At 44.2% G+C, this 17,828-nt stretch overlaps 8 protein-coding genes across 8 annotated transcripts in view; 6 read left to right on the top strand and 2 right to left on the bottom strand.

Annotated features, from left to right (window-relative positions):
* Positions 1-1,234, bottom strand: part of NEHOM01_0860 (condensin complex subunit 2) — a gene marked incomplete at both ends in the record, with an annotated part of 1,392 nt that extends 158 nt beyond the window's left edge. Inside the window, one exon of the mRNA XM_051489738.1 lies at positions 1-1,234. This exon is cut by the window's left edge and continues 158 nt beyond it. Coding sequence (XP_051345698.1) covers positions 1-1,234 — 1,234 coding nt within the window.
* Positions 1,235-1,466: 232 nt separating this feature from the next.
* Positions 1,467-1,853, top strand: NEHOM01_0859 (uncharacterized protein; the record flags this gene model as incomplete). The annotated part of the gene is made up of 1 exon (XM_051489737.1): positions 1,467-1,853. One exon carries the CDS (start codon positions 1,467-1,469, stop codon positions 1,851-1,853), a length of 387 nt encoding a protein of 128 aa, XP_051345697.1.
* A 639-nt stretch (positions 1,854-2,492) lies between these two features.
* NEHOM01_0858 (uncharacterized protein) lies at positions 2,493-3,338 on the top strand (the record flags this gene model as incomplete). The annotated part of the gene is made up of 1 exon (XM_051489736.1): positions 2,493-3,338. The coding sequence occupies one exon, from the start codon at positions 2,493-2,495 to the stop codon at positions 3,336-3,338; it is 846 nt and encodes a 281-aa protein (XP_051345696.1).
* Positions 3,339-3,647: 309 nt separating this feature from the next.
* NEHOM01_0857 (uncharacterized protein) lies at positions 3,648-6,548 on the top strand (the record flags this gene model as incomplete). Its single annotated transcript, XM_051489735.1, has 1 exon — positions 3,648-6,548. One exon carries the CDS (start codon positions 3,648-3,650, stop codon positions 6,546-6,548), a length of 2,901 nt encoding a protein of 966 aa, XP_051345695.1.
* A 173-nt stretch (positions 6,549-6,721) lies between these two features.
* NEHOM01_0856 (uncharacterized protein) lies at positions 6,722-9,334 on the top strand (the record flags this gene model as incomplete). Its single annotated transcript, XM_051489734.1, has 1 exon — positions 6,722-9,334. The coding sequence occupies one exon, from the start codon at positions 6,722-6,724 to the stop codon at positions 9,332-9,334; it is 2,613 nt and encodes an 870-aa protein (XP_051345694.1).
* Positions 9,335-9,814: 480 nt separating this feature from the next.
* On the top strand, positions 9,815-12,169 carry NEHOM01_0855 (uncharacterized protein; the record flags this gene model as incomplete). Its single annotated transcript, XM_051489733.1, has 1 exon — positions 9,815-12,169. One exon carries the CDS (start codon positions 9,815-9,817, stop codon positions 12,167-12,169), a length of 2,355 nt encoding a protein of 784 aa, XP_051345693.1.
* A 174-nt stretch (positions 12,170-12,343) lies between these two features.
* NEHOM01_0854 (uncharacterized protein) lies at positions 12,344-15,220 on the bottom strand (the record flags this gene model as incomplete). The annotated part of the gene is made up of 1 exon (XM_051489732.1): positions 12,344-15,220. One exon carries the CDS (start codon positions 15,218-15,220, stop codon positions 12,344-12,346), a length of 2,877 nt encoding a protein of 958 aa, XP_051345692.1.
* A 282-nt stretch (positions 15,221-15,502) lies between these two features.
* NEHOM01_0853 (uncharacterized protein) lies at positions 15,503-17,434 on the top strand (the record flags this gene model as incomplete). The annotated part of the gene is made up of 1 exon (XM_051489731.1): positions 15,503-17,434. One exon carries the CDS (start codon positions 15,503-15,505, stop codon positions 17,432-17,434), a length of 1,932 nt encoding a protein of 643 aa, XP_051345691.1.
* Between the last annotated feature and the right edge of the window lie 394 nt (positions 17,435-17,828).

Below are 17,828 nucleotides of genomic sequence, written 5' to 3'. Positions count from 1 at the left end.
GAGTTGGGGTGGTAGGGGTATTTGGTGAAGGCGGGGTGTTGTTGTTAGGGGGTGAGTCAATATCAAAGTCGGCTTCGGCAGAGTATGGAGGAGTTGGTGATAGAGTTGCGGTGGTAGGGATAGATGTGGGTGTAAGTTGGAGATAGATTTGGTTGGGGAAGAGAAGCATTTGATAGAGGTGTTCGGCTTTGATGTGGTAGTCGGTGGGAAGGGTGTGGTTGCAGGACCTTCTTTCGGTGATTTGTTGGGGTGTAAGAACGATTTTATCGTCTGGTTCAAAAAGAAGATTGAGTGGGAGGTGGCTGGCAGTTAGGAAGTCTATTTCGGGCTTCTTTTTGTCTTTGTTGTTAGATGTGTCGGCTGGTGAGGGCTTCTTTCGCTTCTGAACTTTCCAGTGGGCGGGTCCGGCCCAGCCTTTAAAGTAGCCAAAAGGCGAAATGCTTAGACGCAGCTCGGCTCTAGAGAGTGTGGTTGAGGAAGACTGAGCGAGATCGGGGTTGTCTTGAGTTTGTGTTTGAGTGGGATGGGGATAGTCATTGAATTCGGGTGGATCATCAGGTGAGAGTTCGGCTGGGAAGTCATCAAGATCGGGTGGAGGTATGTGGGGCATGGGTTCATTGTCGTAGCTGATTTGGTAGGCGTAGGTGGGAATGGCTAAGTCGTCTAAAGATTTATCGGGTGTAAACTGGGCAAACATGGGACTAATGGACTTAGGCGGTTGGTTAAGAAGGTGGGTAGGGGCGAAAGGAATGTGCTCGGGTGCTGGAATTGGCTGGGGAGTAACAAGACTAATGCCTGTGCTATCACTCCAACAAAGAAGATTAAGAAGAAGTCCGCGTGTATCTCCTTCTTTTGATTCTCTGGAGAGATACTCAAGAATTTCGCTATCTGGAGAGACGGTCTTTTTGGGTAGTGAGATAGCTTCTGGGTTAGGCTCAATGGTCGGATGGCGTTTTTCGCGAAATTTAGGCTTTTCAGGTTCTTTGGTGCGGCCAATTGACTCCATTAGCCGATCGGCCTCATCAACAACACTATCGACTCTAGTGCTGTAAACACGAACACAGCCATCTAAAACAATGCTGGCGTGCTGGAAGTTAGTGCTTTGAGTTGTATCTTCTTTAAACCGGTCGATATTAGAAAACTCATCAATCAGAGTGGACTGCCACGTGTTCTTGGCGTTGATTTTGGCATCGGTCGACTCTTTAAGTAGTTCAGCAATGTCTCTTTCCTTCATACCAAGTAAATTAGTGAAATAAAATGGGGTGATAATAATCGTGGTTTGTAGTCTAGTAGTGGCTGTAGTGTCTTGATATTGGCTGGAGGATGTTTAATTTAACGTATTATATGTTGATTGGGTGTAAACTTAGCAAATATGCTATCTTGGGAGATTAGTATTTTACTTTTGTTCTTTTGGGTTATATGAATACAATCATTGGATATTATCTCTAGCTGGGTATCTGAAAAAGATGATTCCGAAGGAGGAGGCCCAGCGGCCAAAGGAGGAGGTAGGAGAGTCGCGGAAGGCGTTAAAAGAGTGCGGGGAGAACAAAGAGAACGGTTTCAGCGGGTCCGTAACTAGCTATGAAAATGCCGAGGGAGTTAAAGTCTTCAAAATCGTGAATCTGGTGGAGATTGCTAAGAAAGAGCCCGATGAGCTAGTGGATTTAGTACAGGTGACCTCGCTTAATCGGGGTCAGAAGAAGGCTGTTCGCAAGGATAGTGGTGCTAGTGACAATGTGGAGGCTCAGACGGATGGGGCATACCAGCATTGTTTGGTGTGTAACGCTGTCCTTTCTGAGAACTGTTTTAGTATCTTCTGCTCCCAGTGCTTGATTATTGAAAGTTTAGATTAGATTGAGTTGGTAGTGGGTTATGTTATGTTGGGTTATGTTGGTAGTGGGTTATGTTGGTAGTGGGTTATGTTGGTGGTGGGTTGAGTTGAGTTGAGTTAGTAGTGGGTTGTGTTTCGTTAAATTAGGAAAAGGAATAAGCTGACTTAGGACAATGGTGCGATTTGTAACAACTATGCCCAACTTAATACCAGTCCAGTGAGTAGATAAAGAAAGTCTGGATAGACTGTTTGGGACGATGGTATTGTGCTAGATTTGGGCTAGACATGTGCGGTAGAGACTAGTAAGTGTCTGTGTATAATCAATAATCGGATAAAGAACCGCATTATATAGTTACAGCCCTTTTCGACTATGTATTGGGTTAGTATTGGGTTAGTGGGAATAAAGAGTGCTAATTTGTGATGAATTAGATTGTGTTGGTATTGGGTTGGGTTGAATTGTTGTTATGATTATTTAGATTGAGGTAGTAGTGAGGTAGTAGTGAGATAGTAGTGAGTTATGTGGGTAGTTTTGAGTTGTGGTAGTTTTGGGTTAGTGGCACCTTTCGGATATTTTTTGTACTCGACTTGAAAAGTGATCCTAGATTTAGGAGATCTGTGATTGAGTTAGAGTATTTACCCCAAAAACATTTTGAGATAGCACATGCTTAAGAATAGACAGGTATTAATGGCTAGTTGTGTGCTTGGGGCGGGTATAGCTGCGGTGGGTCTGGGGTGGTATTTTATATTTTCGGGTGGTATTAATGCTAGGGCAAATGAGATACCTGAAACTTGTGAATTAATGGCACATGAGCATATAGGCCCAAAACCATGCGAAGCAAGTATTATCTCTAGTGAGTTAACTAAAAACAAAAACGATGATCTATCCAAAGAGAAATACGAGGACAGGCGTACCGAAACAAAAGACGTGTTAGATGATGATGATAGAAAGCCGCCCGGTTCTGGGTCAATCGCAGCTCCAAAAACAGACAAAAGCCAGGGACAATCAAATTATCAACCAGAGAAAGAAGAAGATAAGAAGCCAAACAATGAGGAAAAAGAAGAAGTCAATGCTTGTTCCAAGCCTAACCAAGCGGGGAAGGACGAAACTGACGAGGGTTTCAATTCAATTGGGTATGAGGTGACCGATGATCCAAATGAACCAGTCTCACTTGATAAGTCTTATCTCGAACCCATATCAGAGTCCGAGCCCTTTACTAAGCCCTATGGCAGAACTACCCCCAACACCAGCCCATTGCCCAAACGCAAACATAAACCCGGTCCTATTCCAATACCAAGATCAAAAGAAAAACCACTTGATAACGCAGTCCTCCCCCCTAAGCCCACACCTAGTCCAGATGATAACGCTCTTTCCCCCCAAAATCCCAATACTAAACCTGCGATAGAGCCCACTTTCCCTCCTACTTTCATATCTAACCCATTTACTGACGAATCCTCTTCACAACCGCGTCAACGTAAATCCAAACCCAATGATGCATTGACTAAGTAAAAATGGGATTAGTTTGAATTATCTTTATTATGACTAAATGGGAAATTTTGGTTTTTATTAGGCTTCTTTTTGAGAAAGTTTTCCTTTTATGGAAGGTTTTAGGTTTTTGGAATGTTCAGCTTTATTTTTGTCCTTACTTGTTAACCCTTGATAACTAATATGTGGAAGATTGATGGCAATTGTTCAAGGACATCGAGCCGATATGATACATATAGTCAACTGTCTTATTCACCGATGGGGTTAGTGCTGAGAAGAGATAAGCGATGGGTTAGTGTTGGTTTAGTATTGGGTTTGCTTTTGGGTTATGTAATGACTGCCGATGTAGTTCAAGAAGGATACATGTTTAGTAATTTAGATCCGTGTAAATATGATACTATCCAACAACCTAACAATTTAATGAAGGTGGCTTTGGCCGCTTATCCAGTTAACATGGAGATGAGTAGTGGTGGGTTGATTGAAATAATCGTTGGGTTGGATAAGGCTGCTCAGTCGGGGTCTGTTGTTCAACCCATGGCCTGTTTAAAGCAGATGTTGCTTCTTCTACTGTGTTCAAACAACTTAGAATATGCTAGCGATGATTTGAAGAAACTTATGCGTGATGTGGCCCAGGCCAATGTTCATTTTGAGGAGGACAGTATTCGAATGCTTTTCCATCTTAACAAGCAAACAGGGCTTTTCTTTGAAGAAATCTTAACCGGTCTGCTGGGAATTTTGAAGTACCAGTTTAAAGAGCCGTGTTTCCAGAAGGCAGTTGAACTCACTAATGCATTTAAGACACTTCCGCCAACACAAACTGAAATCAATCACCGGATACGTCTAGCACACAGTCAAGGCTTTGTGACTAGGAAGGTCCCGCCTTATATACCGCAACCCAGCATCACTCCCACTCTACTTAATGTACAGAAGCTATGGGAGTATTTAGCACAACCCGGTTTAATCCGCCTTGCTATCAAATATAAGGGCGAGATGAATATGCTGAAGAAAATAGTATATCACGTGTTAGCCACCATGCCGGCTTTTGAGAAACCAATCTGGCCCTTTGCAGGCATGGCTGAACTCGAGTCAAACACCTCGACCCCACTAACCCATATCATCGGGGGGATTATACACTACAACTCGCTCTCTCCATTGCCTACTAGGAAAGACAAACACCATCACTTTAGTATTGATATGGTGCTTGGTATACATGAAAATGAAATTACCGACAAGCCCCGGGAGTGTATAGATCTAATCTGCTTTCTTTTGAATTGTGAACACCGAAATTCGCTGCTTCATACTCTAAAAGTGAACAAAAGTCTTCTGGCGGGACAGGCTCGGTATATAGAAATCAACCAAGTTCCTTATATAAGCATGGAATTCTACTTGCAGGTCTGCACTCAGACAGATGTTCTAACAATAAGCAATCTGCTAAAATCGTATTTGGATGATCTGCAGTCTTTCTTAGACCAAGCAAGAATTAACACAATTATCCGTGAGATGCGATTAAGAAGCCAAAGTAGGCCACCAAGATATCTCTCTTATGAAGAACAGATTTTCGAAATTGATAAGATTAGTTTGAAAGGAAAGCCGTCGGAAGCCTCACCGTTAACTCAAGTAACCCACGCAGACGTTATCACTGTATTGAAGGCTTTGGCTCAGACAAGTCATTGGGTGCGCTACTTCCAAGACGACTTTGTTCATATGAATGCCGATTGGATCGATTATACTCATAATGTGTGCTATACGTTTCGCACATCTCCGATACACTCGCTTGCTAGCTCTATTGGGCTGGTTAGTCCGTTATTAGTATCCAACAAGACCGAATCAGCCCGTGCAATTCTCATTGAGTTAATACAACAAACGGAGTTTCAATCACGGCACGTTCAGACCGTAACTGCCCGCACTAATCTACCATCGGGTAAGCTTGTAGTGAAAGCAGTCACTTTTTTAGGGTCCGCGCCAATTAATAGTAGTATATCTGTAGAGTTTGATCTTTCGCCCACCCTAGGTATAACTGAGTACATTGAAATTGTTGGATATTTATTAGCTTATCTTGATAAATGCCGATCTAGCCGGTTAATTGCTCGTGTTGATCTGAAGATCAACGAGGCACGCCAAATCATTATTGCGTTCTACGGTCCCCGGGATTTTGTCAATGAGGGCATGTACACCTTCTTTATGCAGTACTTTAAAATGGCAGCAAAAACTCCAATCGCTGATAAAGTTAGTTTAATAGACACAAAGAAAGCGGCTACTCTATACTTCACCAAAGAATTTATAACCTCTACCAGCTCACTGCGTTCCTTCACAATGCTCCAGCGAACCCGACGAGAGGCCATTTCGCCCCAGTTGTGTCTGGACCATCTGGCCACTATAAATTATCTCCAGCCACGTCTTATCCAACCCTGTCGAATACAAATACTTGTTTATAATACCAAGTTAAATCCCGCCGTTGAAGAGGTTCTGAAAACGAGCCTAGCTGAGCCAGCCGCTGCTATTCAGACACAAGATAGCGGTAAGCCGGCTGATGTCTCCCCAAACACCGCGGCCTGGTGCCAAGTGTGGTCGTGTTCTCCTACTGGCGAACAGCTCTTTCGGCAGTTTTTCCTTACTAAGCTGCTGGTTCATCTACTTGAGCATTTAACTGCTACCTCGAACTGCCCAGATGTTCAGAGTATAAAGTTTGATGCCGATGTAGTCAATCAAACGATTCTTTTCGGTTTTATCAGTGATAAAAAGAACAAGTCTGCACAGAACAGACTCAGTAGCATAACCAAGTCGCTGTGCAACAATGCGCTTGCCATTCTTAAAACATTAACAGTTCAACAGTTCGAAGCGTATAAACGGGATATTCTATTTAATGCCCCGTTCTTGGAACTAAGTAAGCTTCAAACTCCGATCCAACTCATCAGGCATTGGGAGCACTATTGGAATGATCCTTTGTTTGTTGAACAACTGCACGAGCTAGGCCGTTGTGTCACGCTTGCTGAGCTCTGTCAGTTCATTACTCATAATCCGTTTAACTTCCATCAAGAACCATTTGTTGCTTGCCCTATCACTTTATTAGATAAGGATGTAGATGCCGATGCTACTTACCAGATGGACTCCAATAATATTCAGGCAAGCTCTACAGCTGCCAGACCTTCCGTTATACAGAGCCATCCAAGAAGACAGTCATCCAACGACACCACTTCGAACAACACGCCTTTAAAAAGAGCTAAACCCTCTTGATTTGGCCCTCTCTAATTAAGGCAGCATCTATCTAACCTACATTATCTCTTATCAAAAACAGCTGCCTAATAAACAACAATTGGCCGATTTATAACCCAATAATACTAACCCAATACTAACCCAATCATTTGCTTGCGGTTAAATGAGATTTTGATAACTCGTCGTACTAATCTATGCACACTAAAGCGGTTAAAGCTAGCCTAGACCAAGTACTTAGTGGCCACCCAAAATCTCTATTCTTTAAACAGCTCTGTGGAGTCGGATTGGTGCTTGTCGTTGGGTTGTTTTCTTTTATCGACGCTGGCGGCCGACGATCGACTAAACAGCCAGTACGAAAAGGCTCATTAGCAAGTTCTAGTCGCTCAACAGCCACCCAGACCTCTAGCTCCCAGGAACACATAACGGCCTTGCGAGCCCGAATTAAAGATATGAACCATGTGCCACTTGATAAGGCATTAGATAACATTCCCACGGACGATGGCAATGACAATAGTGCCACAAGAGAGGAGTACAAACAGGAGCTGGCCACAAAGATAATCATAGTGAATGGGACCACGAACGACATTGTATGGAACTCCTTGTTAGTAAAGCTTAGTTTGCTAAAGGGACTAACCTGCCACGGGTTAGTGATATTTGGGGCAGCTCAACAACCACCCAATCTTAACCAAACCAATAGAATTTCAGTTGTGTTTTTAAAAAACCTCCTAGCTACTATCACAAGTAATCTGTTGATGGTATATAACATCAAGTATAGTCCGCAGGAGATTGCGGCGGCAGCAGCCGAGCCAGACCCTCAGCAGGGCTGGCTGACCATCGCCTCGGTTGATATAGTCCTGAATGGCTGCAACCAAGCAGTTGCTGAGACTATTGCCAAGAGTTGGGCCCGTTGTCCTGTGACGAGTATTTATACGAAGCACTGCGACCTTCAGGACTTCAGCTGGTTGCTAGGGATAGAGTTGCTTGACCACTTCTCTTTGTCGATTATCAAATGCCAAAGTTCTATGGGCCCACTAACTATTGACTTGAATCTTTTACGCCTTCTTTTTGCCGACACCATCAGTTGTGTTCTTTCATACCTTCCTCCGAATGTTAGGTTAGTTTCTCTGCCCTTCCAACCCGCCACTACCTCAACTCGAACCTGGCAGCGCTCTAACGACAGTTTGCTTGATATAGATCTTGATTGGGAGGCCTTTACGCGACTTTGTGAGATGACCTGTCAAGTGCCTTTGAAAATTCGCCACCTCTATCTCAATCCCCGGAAGCCTCAACTACTGACCCAAATCAAGGACACATACAGGCGGTACAAACAAACCCAGGATCCGTCGCGACCGCGTTCTAACCCAATTACCGTGGATGTGCTATACGTCTCTCTACCCTCTGAAACTCCTTGTTTGCACAGCGACTGTGTTCGGGCTGCCTTTATTGGCCTCAAGGCATATATGCCGTCTATCCAGAACTATAGTATTTTCTACGCGCCCACTGTTCATCCCAATAACCGTCTTCTTACAACTCTAGCATTTCTGTATAGTATTTCTACGCCCGCCGAAGCTATGGTGGAAACAGACTTCCCAGTCGAATGCATCAAGCAGCACCCGATTCGAAAGGAAAAGCAAGAGGTAGCCCAGCCCAAAACCATCGATCTTAGTATATTTATTCGCGATCCCAATTACTTCAAGCAACTACATAGCCACGTTGCCATCTGGTGTAGCTGTATTCACTATCAAGAGCTAACTATCCAAGGCACTGCCACAACATTAGACGCCAAGGTGAAAGCGCAAGAGGGCCTTGCTCTCTTCCTACTACTCCAAAACTTCGGCAATCTTCAAGCCGATCGACTAACCATTAAAGATGTATGCTTCCATGCGCCAAAAAAGCCCCAAACAACGGCTACGTCAACATTCGACTGGATGAAGCGCTTTAAAAAGAACTACGCACAGCAGCCGCTCGACGACAACCTTCTCTTTAAGCGGGTGACTACTTTACGGCACTTAACTCTAGCAAACGTTGACGAAGCCATAGTCTGCTACATTTTGAAGGTTTATGTCTTCCACAAAGGCGTTGTAGTGGAACTTCAAAACTGCCGCTTTACCAGTTTAGCCACTCTCACCCAAGCAGTCAACTTGTTGCCGCAAAACCGGATTAAAGAGCTTTGGGCGATCGACTGCCAGCTAGGAAAGATTGAGTCAAGTTTAATCGCTCGACAAATAGTTCGCAAGTTGTACATAAGCTATGGACACGCCCACTCTTCAGGCCCAAATACTAGCCCAATCCGGCCTGAGTTAAAACCCCTTTACACCAAGGACATGCCGCTAGTTTTATCTCTCCGGGACTACCATGCTCACCAGAAAACTCGAGAGCTGCAGCAGGCCATTGACCGGGCCTCAACTATAGCTCTAGAAGTTGCATCACTGGCAGAGTTATCTGAAAAAGGCAGCGCCACGTCGCAAGACCAAGCACTTGTTCAGCATCCGGTCTGGAAGTCTATATTCAATGGTAACAACACTTCTCGTACAGCCCAGCAACTTATTAAAAGCATTGTCAGCAGTGTTCAGCTCTTTTCTCAGGCGGGCAAATTGGTGCTATCTACCTCGAGCGCTGTTAGTGATGAAGATCTTCAAACTGTCCAAACACAGCTGAATGAATTAGAGACTCTTCATCTGCCTTTGCAGAGCATTGAAGTCCGCTGCCGTCGAAAAGGAAGTGTAGAGACGGTTGATGTTTTTCGGGCAAATGCGCCTCTGGTTCACCCCCAAAGAAAGGCCTCCATAAGTACATCTACCACATGAACAAATTGTATCAGTCAATAAATTAGCTATACAGATTGAGTTAGTATTTAGTTAGTATTTAGTTAGTATTGAGTTGGGTTAAGTGGCGTGGTGTGCTTAGTATTGAGTTGGGTTAAGTGGTGTGGTGTGCTTAGTATTGAGTTTGGTTAAGTGGTGTGGTGTAGTGTAGTGTGATTTGGAGTTGAGTTACGTTAAACTAAGTTGAGTGAAATTAAATCAAATTGATATTGGAGCGGCCGTGTTTATTGTTAGATGACTTTAAGCTGTCATTGCTGGTTAGGCCAAGAATTCTTATCATTCCAGTCTAAACAGCATAATTTTAGAATAAGTTAATCTTCTATTAATTATCAGTAATGTGAAAAATTGAAATGATTTATTCAAAAATTACTGATTAAATGTGTTATAAAGATAGCCAAAATTGGTAAAAACATGAAAGGAAAAACACTAACTGTTACGACTGTGAGCTTTTTGTGCCTTGGCATGACATTAGGCCTTATTTATATACTCTGCAGAAGAAGTCAGACTTATAACCCAAACATTCAGTGCCAGACTGTAGTTGAGGTCGTTGAATGTGCTTTCCCAACGACAGTGTCTTCCAGCAGCCCGCAATGCAAAACAAATGAAGATAGTATAGACGAGTCTTGTCCCAATACTAACCCTCTACCAACCCCAGATGAGCAAGAAGAAGAAGGTCTTTGTAGCGAAGAGATCCATTCTAACGTGAGTAATGATAGCAAAACTAGAATATTGCCACCAAAATTCAGTCTTCTCAGCTACCGCTGTTTAGGCTGCAGTAAAGCTCTATCTAATAAGATTACTACTAAATCAGATCCCAGTTCTGCCATGACCGAGATCGCTAAAAACCTCAAGACACTTTGGGATGCTCCGCAGCAAACTGCAATGAAGAATCAGGACTTCTATGAACAAGCAGAAAGCCTCATCGGCACATACGTAGAGACAACGCCCATTCTTGAGCAATCTATTTTTGAAAATATTGAGCTGAAAGATAACACCGGGGTGTCACCCAATACTAACTCAACTCACAATACTAACCTAAATGGAAGTAAGCTGCACCAGCGCATCGAATGTCTCTGGAACGCTGACCCGTGTGAGTTGGAAGATGGCTGGGGTTCTCTTTCACGCACTTCTGAGCAGAAGCAAGACCCTCCATTGTCGCGAGACGAACTGCTAGTTTTGGAGGCCGTCACTCTATGTCGACTAGCTAATGAGTATGGCAAAAGTATTAAGGACGAAATGTCTTTCTTAGATCAAACGCTTCAATGCATTATTACCGAATCTCCATCCACATATTCTCCTGACAAAACAATTCTGCCCCTATCTCAATTCCTAAACAAACATCTTAGCATTTTCGAGACGCAATCAGCCAGCATCTTTTTGACGTACAAGGTCCTGATTCAAAAGCTGCTTGAGGCTAGCCAAGGAACCAGAATACTATCGGATCGGTTTTCTTTCAACCCAGACCCGAACGCGTCTCAACCCCACCCAATTGATCCGACTCCAATCCGGTTTACGGCCACGCCAATACAACAGCCATATGATAAACCGTGTGATGCGTGCTTTAACAACCCGGGTTTTACATATCCAGTCCACAAAGACCCGAAAACGTTTATCGAGGACTTTCTGATGAGGCTGGGCGCAAGTACCATAAGGAACACGCCAACCCCGGACAATTCTATTGTTTTGAGCGGCGCGGATGCGCTGGGCCACCAACTGACTTGTGCGATTAAATGGCCCGCAACAGCCATACCATCAACGCCAGAAGAATGGGCTGTTATCCTAGCCGCGCTCTGCTGCGTTCAGATAAAAACAACAACCCTAACGGCCACCCCTATTAATGCACCCGCTAAAAGCTTATCTGACCAATTTAAGATTCGCAAAAACAGTGTGATTGCCAAAGCTCTAGATAAGCTGGGGGTTAACCTTTTATTTCTGTCCAACTCAGATATTACTCTTCATTTGATCCACAACTTTGCTAGGTTGTTTTATCTAAAGATTGAGCAGGCCATGGTAGAGGGTGTGTTATTAAAGGACACCGCCGCATCTTTAAAGAATATAGTGGCCAAGGGTATTATGCAAACGGTGGAGAACAGCATACAGTTGAAGCGTCTGCGCAACAACAGAGCCCTATCCCGTGTCTACGGGCTTTTTTATACCAACAATGGTGTTTGTACTAACCGGTCAATGGATTATTTATGCTCTTTGAAACAACACGAGATCGAGAGGGTGGTGAAGCGGGCTTATCAGACAAAAGATGTCTTTCTTTCGCTTACCCAAGCCGAGCGCCCCACAGCCAAAGATGATGTACGTGCTCTGAAGCTCTTTTTGCTTTTTGATTATTACCCAGATCTGGTGCAGAGTATTCGAAAGTTGAAACAAACTATGAGAAGTTCCAGCACAGAGAGCGGTTTAGATGCACAAACAAAAGAAGGTTTCAGCAGCTCCTGTATGCGTTCTTTGAGCTCGTCGAGTTTGAATTCAAGTGTTTCGAGTCTCAACGGGCTTGGCAATGCTCGGTCCCGCCCGCCCGTCACTTATTATGGCCCCCTTCATCGCTCCCAATCCCTGAAGCAATCTCTGAAGCAAACCCAGGAGCAAGCCATGCATCTATACAAAATAGAGATCTCAGACCTGACTAGGATAATTAGGAGATATCTTGATGATAACGCTCACTTCTTCAATATTATGGTGTGGCAAGAGTTGAGTCTGTTCATGGATGAGCAGCCCTGCTTAGGTTGGTTGATTGATGGTCCGAATGCTTACTCCAAGATACTAGCAGCCCAATCCGATACCGAGGCATGCGCTATTATGAAATAAACAAGTTTGGTTTAGTATGATTTGGGTTAGTATGGTTTAGTATGGTTTAGGATTGGGTTGGGTTGATTGATTGATTGATTGAATTTGATGCGGGTGGTGTGCAGTAACGGCTAATATACANGGGGTTGGGGTTGGGAGGGGTTCATTTTCTGGGAAAGTTAGGAATGGTGTCGGCTAGTGGGTCTCGTCAAACTTCTGGCGGGATATGAAGTCGTCGTTCGTATTAGAGTCCTCGCCTGTGTATTGCGATCCTACGAAGATTTTGGTGATATTGCCGGGCGGGCCTGGTTGACTATTGCCTTGCGCTACCTCTTGGGCGTAAGCTTTGCATTTGGCAGTATCGCTGTTATACTCAAGAACTTTGGCGTCGACCTTCTTTTGGAGAATTGTTAGCCGGTTTGTCTGGTTTGTGGCTTCTGCCAGGACACGATGAATATTGGCGGCTAGGTTGGGTACCACGTTGGCAAGGTTTGGTACGGTGTCATTACGGCTCTGGATGGGTGTTTTGTTGGGAGAAAGATTAGCTTGGAAAAAGGCCTGGGCGGCTTGAGGATCTTGCAGCGTGGTGGGGCTGGGATGCGAAAAGCTGGGCATGTCTAGTGCAAAGTCAGTGGCATTGAGTTGTTGGCGTTTGTACTTAGTGCTGATCGCAGAGTATGTATTTTGAAGGTTGTCGCGTATAGAGTCAACCGCATTGTTGATGATGTCGGTTTGTTGGGTAATGTCGTGGATTTGGGAGTCGGCTTGCTGTCCTAGAGCTGCTTCATCTTCTTCGGCTTGCTGGCAGATTTGTTTGGTGGTGACGGTGTCGATGTTTTGGTATTCCTTGGCAGCTTGAGCATTGAGGTCGGTTTGGTGCTTTACTTGGGCGGCGATTTCGTCGGCGGCGGCAGAGCAGTTATGGAACTTGGTGGTTTCTTTATCTAGATCTTGTTTGGTTTGGTCGTTGTTCTTGGCGGCTTCGAGGTAGTTGTTGTAGAGTTGGTACAATTCATCGACTGTTGGATTTAGGTTGCTTTGCGGGTTTTGGATGAAGTTTTGGAATTGCTTGGATAACTGGCTGGGGTTAGCTGAGTAATCGTGGAGAATTGTGGTGAGCACCAAAGGAGAAGCAGCAGTGCTGTTGAGGACGGGCAGATAACCTTCGATGGTGGCGTTAAGAAGATGGTAGGTGTTGTGGAGAGCGTTGAGATCGTCTACCTGCCTTTTTAATGTTGAGTTTAGGGTTAGCAAGTCCTGCTGAATGGCTATTTGCTCGTTGTTGTTGGCTTTAATCTGGTCTTGAACATTGGTGAGGTTAGCAGTAAGGCTTTTCAGCTCATCATTGGCTTTGTGTAAATCGGCAATAGCTTTTGCAGTAACAGAGTTTAGCTCTTTGTTCTGTTTGTCTGCATCTTGAAGTTGGGCCGTTTGCTGGGTTATGTCGTTTTGAGCCTGAGCAGCATGGGCATGTAGATCTGCGGTGTGCTGGGTGTGTTCGTTTTGAATGGCTTTCTGCTTGTTAATGGCCTTCTTCTGCTGGAGTAGAGTTTGGTGAATCTGGACATCATCTTTTGTGCTCTCAATAGTGCTGTTAAGGTTTCTTTGGATGGCCTGGAGTTGCACATTCTGTTCAACGAGCTTTTTGTGCTGTTCTTGGTGGTTGGTGAGGAGCTGCTTGATGTAGCCAATGGTAGTGTTGTAGACATAGGGTGAAAAGTTGTTGCGGTCTTGGGGTATAGCGGTTTTGGGGGCTGAGGTCGGCGATGTATTATTGCACGTGAGGGTGGCCTTTTGTTTGAGGGCTTGATTACTATCCCTGATAAGAGTCTGCAAGAGCATGAAGTGTTTGGACCTTTCCTCAGGTGATTCAATCTTTAGAATCTCCTGGAGAAGTTTATTGATGTTACTTGTGATCGTTGAAGAAGCAGAGGGGTTGGAAGGGGGATCAGCTGCACGGGGTTGGCGGGCGGATCTGGGGTGGCTGGAAAGACTGGTGGCAAGAATGTCGTTTGAGTTGAAGGCTGCGATGTATTGGATGAGCTTTTTGTTGGTGAGCTGTAGATTTTGTTCTTCCTGGACAAGGCCGTGAGCTATTTGAAGTAACTGTTCTTTGATTATTGAGTTAGCCTTTGGGTCTTGGTGGTCACGAAGGGAGTGGATTTGGTTGATCGTGTCCAGAGCTGGTTTCTTGATCCGGGCAATATGTCTGTTGAGGGTATTGTAATAGAGGGTGGTTAGTGTAGTAATTTGCTTGGTGGCAAGGATGTAGATAAGTCCCTGGCCGTGGTTCTTAAGTAGATCGGAGGAGAGATCAAGACTGCGCAGCTGGGTCGTGCGACTCAGAACGGACTGGGCCGTGGCGGAATGAGGGTCTGGGAAGGGATTGTAGAAGAGAGTTGGTTGGGCGAGGTTGAAGGTGTGGATGTTTTGTAAGACGGTCGCAATCTTGAGGAGAATAGATGACAATTGGGTCTGCTGGCTTGAAGTGAAAGAGTTGGTGTGGGAAAGAAGGGTTGCCAAAGTACTAATTGTTTGCTGGGTTTCTATTGCGGCTGCGGTTTCTAAAGCCTGGTTGTATTTTTTGGTTTGTTCGCTGGCCCATGGGCTGATGACAGTCTCTAGATATTCGGTGAGGTAGTTTTCTATTGGAGAAAAAAGGCTGTTGTCTAGCACTTGGGTTTGGGTTATATATTGAGCAATAAAGTTGTGAAGTTGGTTTGAAAGAGCGGCAACGGCCTTTTGTGTTTTGAGAATGTCCTGTTGCTTGGTTTGCAAATGCTGAGCGATGTAGCGATTGATACTAAGGACTGCCTGTTCTGAAGCAGAAGATAGAAGCGCTGGCTGGGCGGGGAGCGGAGTCTCGCTGCTGAGTGGATTGGCTTGCAGAAGGGGTGAGTTGGTATCTGCTAGTGTCGAAGCTATGCCTATCTGGCTGGCGGATAGATGTTGCGGGTGGGATAAGTCCTTGATGTTGTCTGAAGTGAGTCCTTGCTGGTGGTTTGGAGTTGTGACGTTCATAACGGTAACAAACGGTGCAATAATCTGAGCTACAAGTTTAATAATGTTCATGGTTGGTGTCGGGTTATGGCTTGCTGAGTATTTATATATATTGTTGCAGTGATTGGATCTTTGGATTGAAATCATTTTGTATTCAGTTGAGAAGGTGCTGTTAGTGTTTGATTTAGTTTGTGTTGGGTTGGATTGTGTTGGTATTGGGATGGGTTGGGATGGGTTGGGTTGGGTTTGATTTATTGATTGTGCGGTGGCATTGGGTTAGGTTGGGTTGGTGTTGTAAGTTAACTTATCAACTCAATCTGTACAAATAATTCAATTGACAATAACTTTTATTTAATGATAGTCCAGATAAGAAACAAGTTGTTAGATAGGTATATATGGTTTATTGGTGTGTTGATGTTGGTCGGAGCCACGTGGTGTTTCAATCAAGACGAGCTGGTGAACGGATCAGTGGAAAACCCAACCCAGTCAGAGCCTGATGAAAGTGAGCAGGTGTCAACTGGGTATGCTACTATAGCCCAAGACGAGTTGAGAAGAGACTGGGAAGCTTGTCAACTACTCCCAATTGTTGAAGGAGCACTTCAAAGATCAACCCAATCTTGGTCACCAATGCCGCGTGTGGCCATAGAGTGCATTTGGATCGCGCCTGAATGCTTCCGGTACACCCACCCCATGGGAACTTATCAAATTTGTGTTGCTGAAATAAAGGTATCGCACCGATTGGCTGACAAAGTTGAGGTCAAGGACTGCTATCTGATCCGGGTGCTGGTAAAGGGCGATTTGTCGCGCCCATCTCATTCCATCCACCGCGAATTTATTAAGCAAATAAACGAGATCACAACCACATACCAAACCAGAACAATTCATTTTCTGTTTGAGTGGTGTAATGAGAGGATAAAAGATCAGCCGTCGTATGAGTATTTGGATATAAAATGGTATAACCAACAGCTGGCCAAGGCCCGAGTTGATTTAGACCGATCTTTTGCTCTGTTGATAAGCCCGCGGTTCTATACTGACAACTGTCGTGAGTTTGATGATAAAGCGAAGTTTTACCAAAATATGATGGGGGGTAAATGTAACCCAATCTGGGGAGTGTTTATATTAATCGAAACGATTGTCTGTACGAATAACTGCCAGGACATCGAACTTTCTGCGCTCGGTATGATGATACAGAAGAAGTATATTCGGGTTTTTAGTATTGTGATAGAAAACATAAATGTTCAAACGGTGTGCCTGACATTACCTTTTCTCCCACGACAGGACGGCGCTAGGTACTGGCGTACGTTGGAGCGGCTGACTCTTTATATGCCACATGCTAAGTTAAATGAGCTTTCTTTATCTAGTCAATTGGTTGTTCATACCATTGAGCTGAGAACATTGAGCTGGGCAGACGGGCTATATAATGCTGTTGGCTTGAATAAGCAGTCGGTGTTTTTGAGGATGTTGGAAGTTGTTATCAATCTTGATGATAGCACAAATGATCCAGCCAACATGGTCATGGTCCGTCTGATGTTAAAGGATTGGCATATTCATATGATACAGGTTTTGCCTCTATCTAATAACAATCCCAATACTAACCCTAACTTCTGCGATCGTATAATTTGCTCACAGCTTGTGCGCCTAATAACAGCCATCAGGTTTGTTAAGGGCCAGATTGTAGAGAGTGCCTCAGTTGGCCAGGAAGACTTTACCTCGCGACTCATCAATAGCAATGTTGACTGGTCGAAAAATGAAGAAATATACAACAATCGCGGTTTGAGATGCCATATCGATAAAGCCGACATGCTAGTGTACTGTATTATGCGACTGACGGTGTGTTTTACCGCCTTTCTCGATGATTTTTATGATCCGAACAGAACCTTGCCCGCAGTGGCTGGCTATGAGCAACAACGGCAAGATTTATCTGATGCCGAAGCAGTTATGGTTGTGGTAGTAGAGTCTTTTATTAACCGCTTCTCTTCTTTAAAGCTGCCTTGGGATATTCTTGAATACAGTTTCCAAAAAGTCTTTAACGTCGGCCGACTCTGTAAGCAACTGTATACAAGCTCGAATGATTATGCAGCTTTGCCTCTTCTTACCGAAACCATCTCTCTGGCCTCTCTAGCGGCCACTGTTGCTTATACTCTTATGCTTCAAAGTGCAACGGGCGGCGGTATGATTGTTTTAGGCGCGTATAAAACACAACTGCAAAACTATAAAACACAATTGCAAGATCTCTTGACACCATCTGAAAACAACACTTTAGATCAGCAATCCAACCTAATCTAATTTTGATTTGGAGAGATATAGTTTTTGCTTATTCGACAACTAATTTATACATCACACAAGTTGTTTTATATGGTCCGCCGCCTAAACTTTCGTATTTGTTAATTCTCAGGTCTATTTATAGACAGGGAATTTTCCTTATTAGGTAACTTTATCCCGGCCGCTTTACACTTGGGAATAGTCGGTTGGGAACATACAACAACGCATCTCTATAATCAAGTCATAACAATAAACTGCAGATCGAGTTAGTGTTGGATATAGCGGCTTTGGACTAGAACGAAGTGAAGTCTTATTGAGTTTGGTTTGGTTTGGTTTAATTCCTTCTGTGCCTCTGGTGTGATGGCAGTTTGTAAGGCATTTGCTTTGCGTGTCTTTTATTGTCCATGTATGCATGAAT

Source organism: Nematocida homosporus (genome assembly GCF_024244095.1).
Source record: "Nematocida homosporus strain JUm1504 chromosome Unknown 4449, whole genome shotgun sequence".
In the NCBI taxonomy this organism is placed as follows: domain Eukaryota; kingdom Fungi; phylum Microsporidia; genus Nematocida; species Nematocida homosporus.
This window is presented reverse-complemented; position numbering and strand designations above follow the sequence as displayed.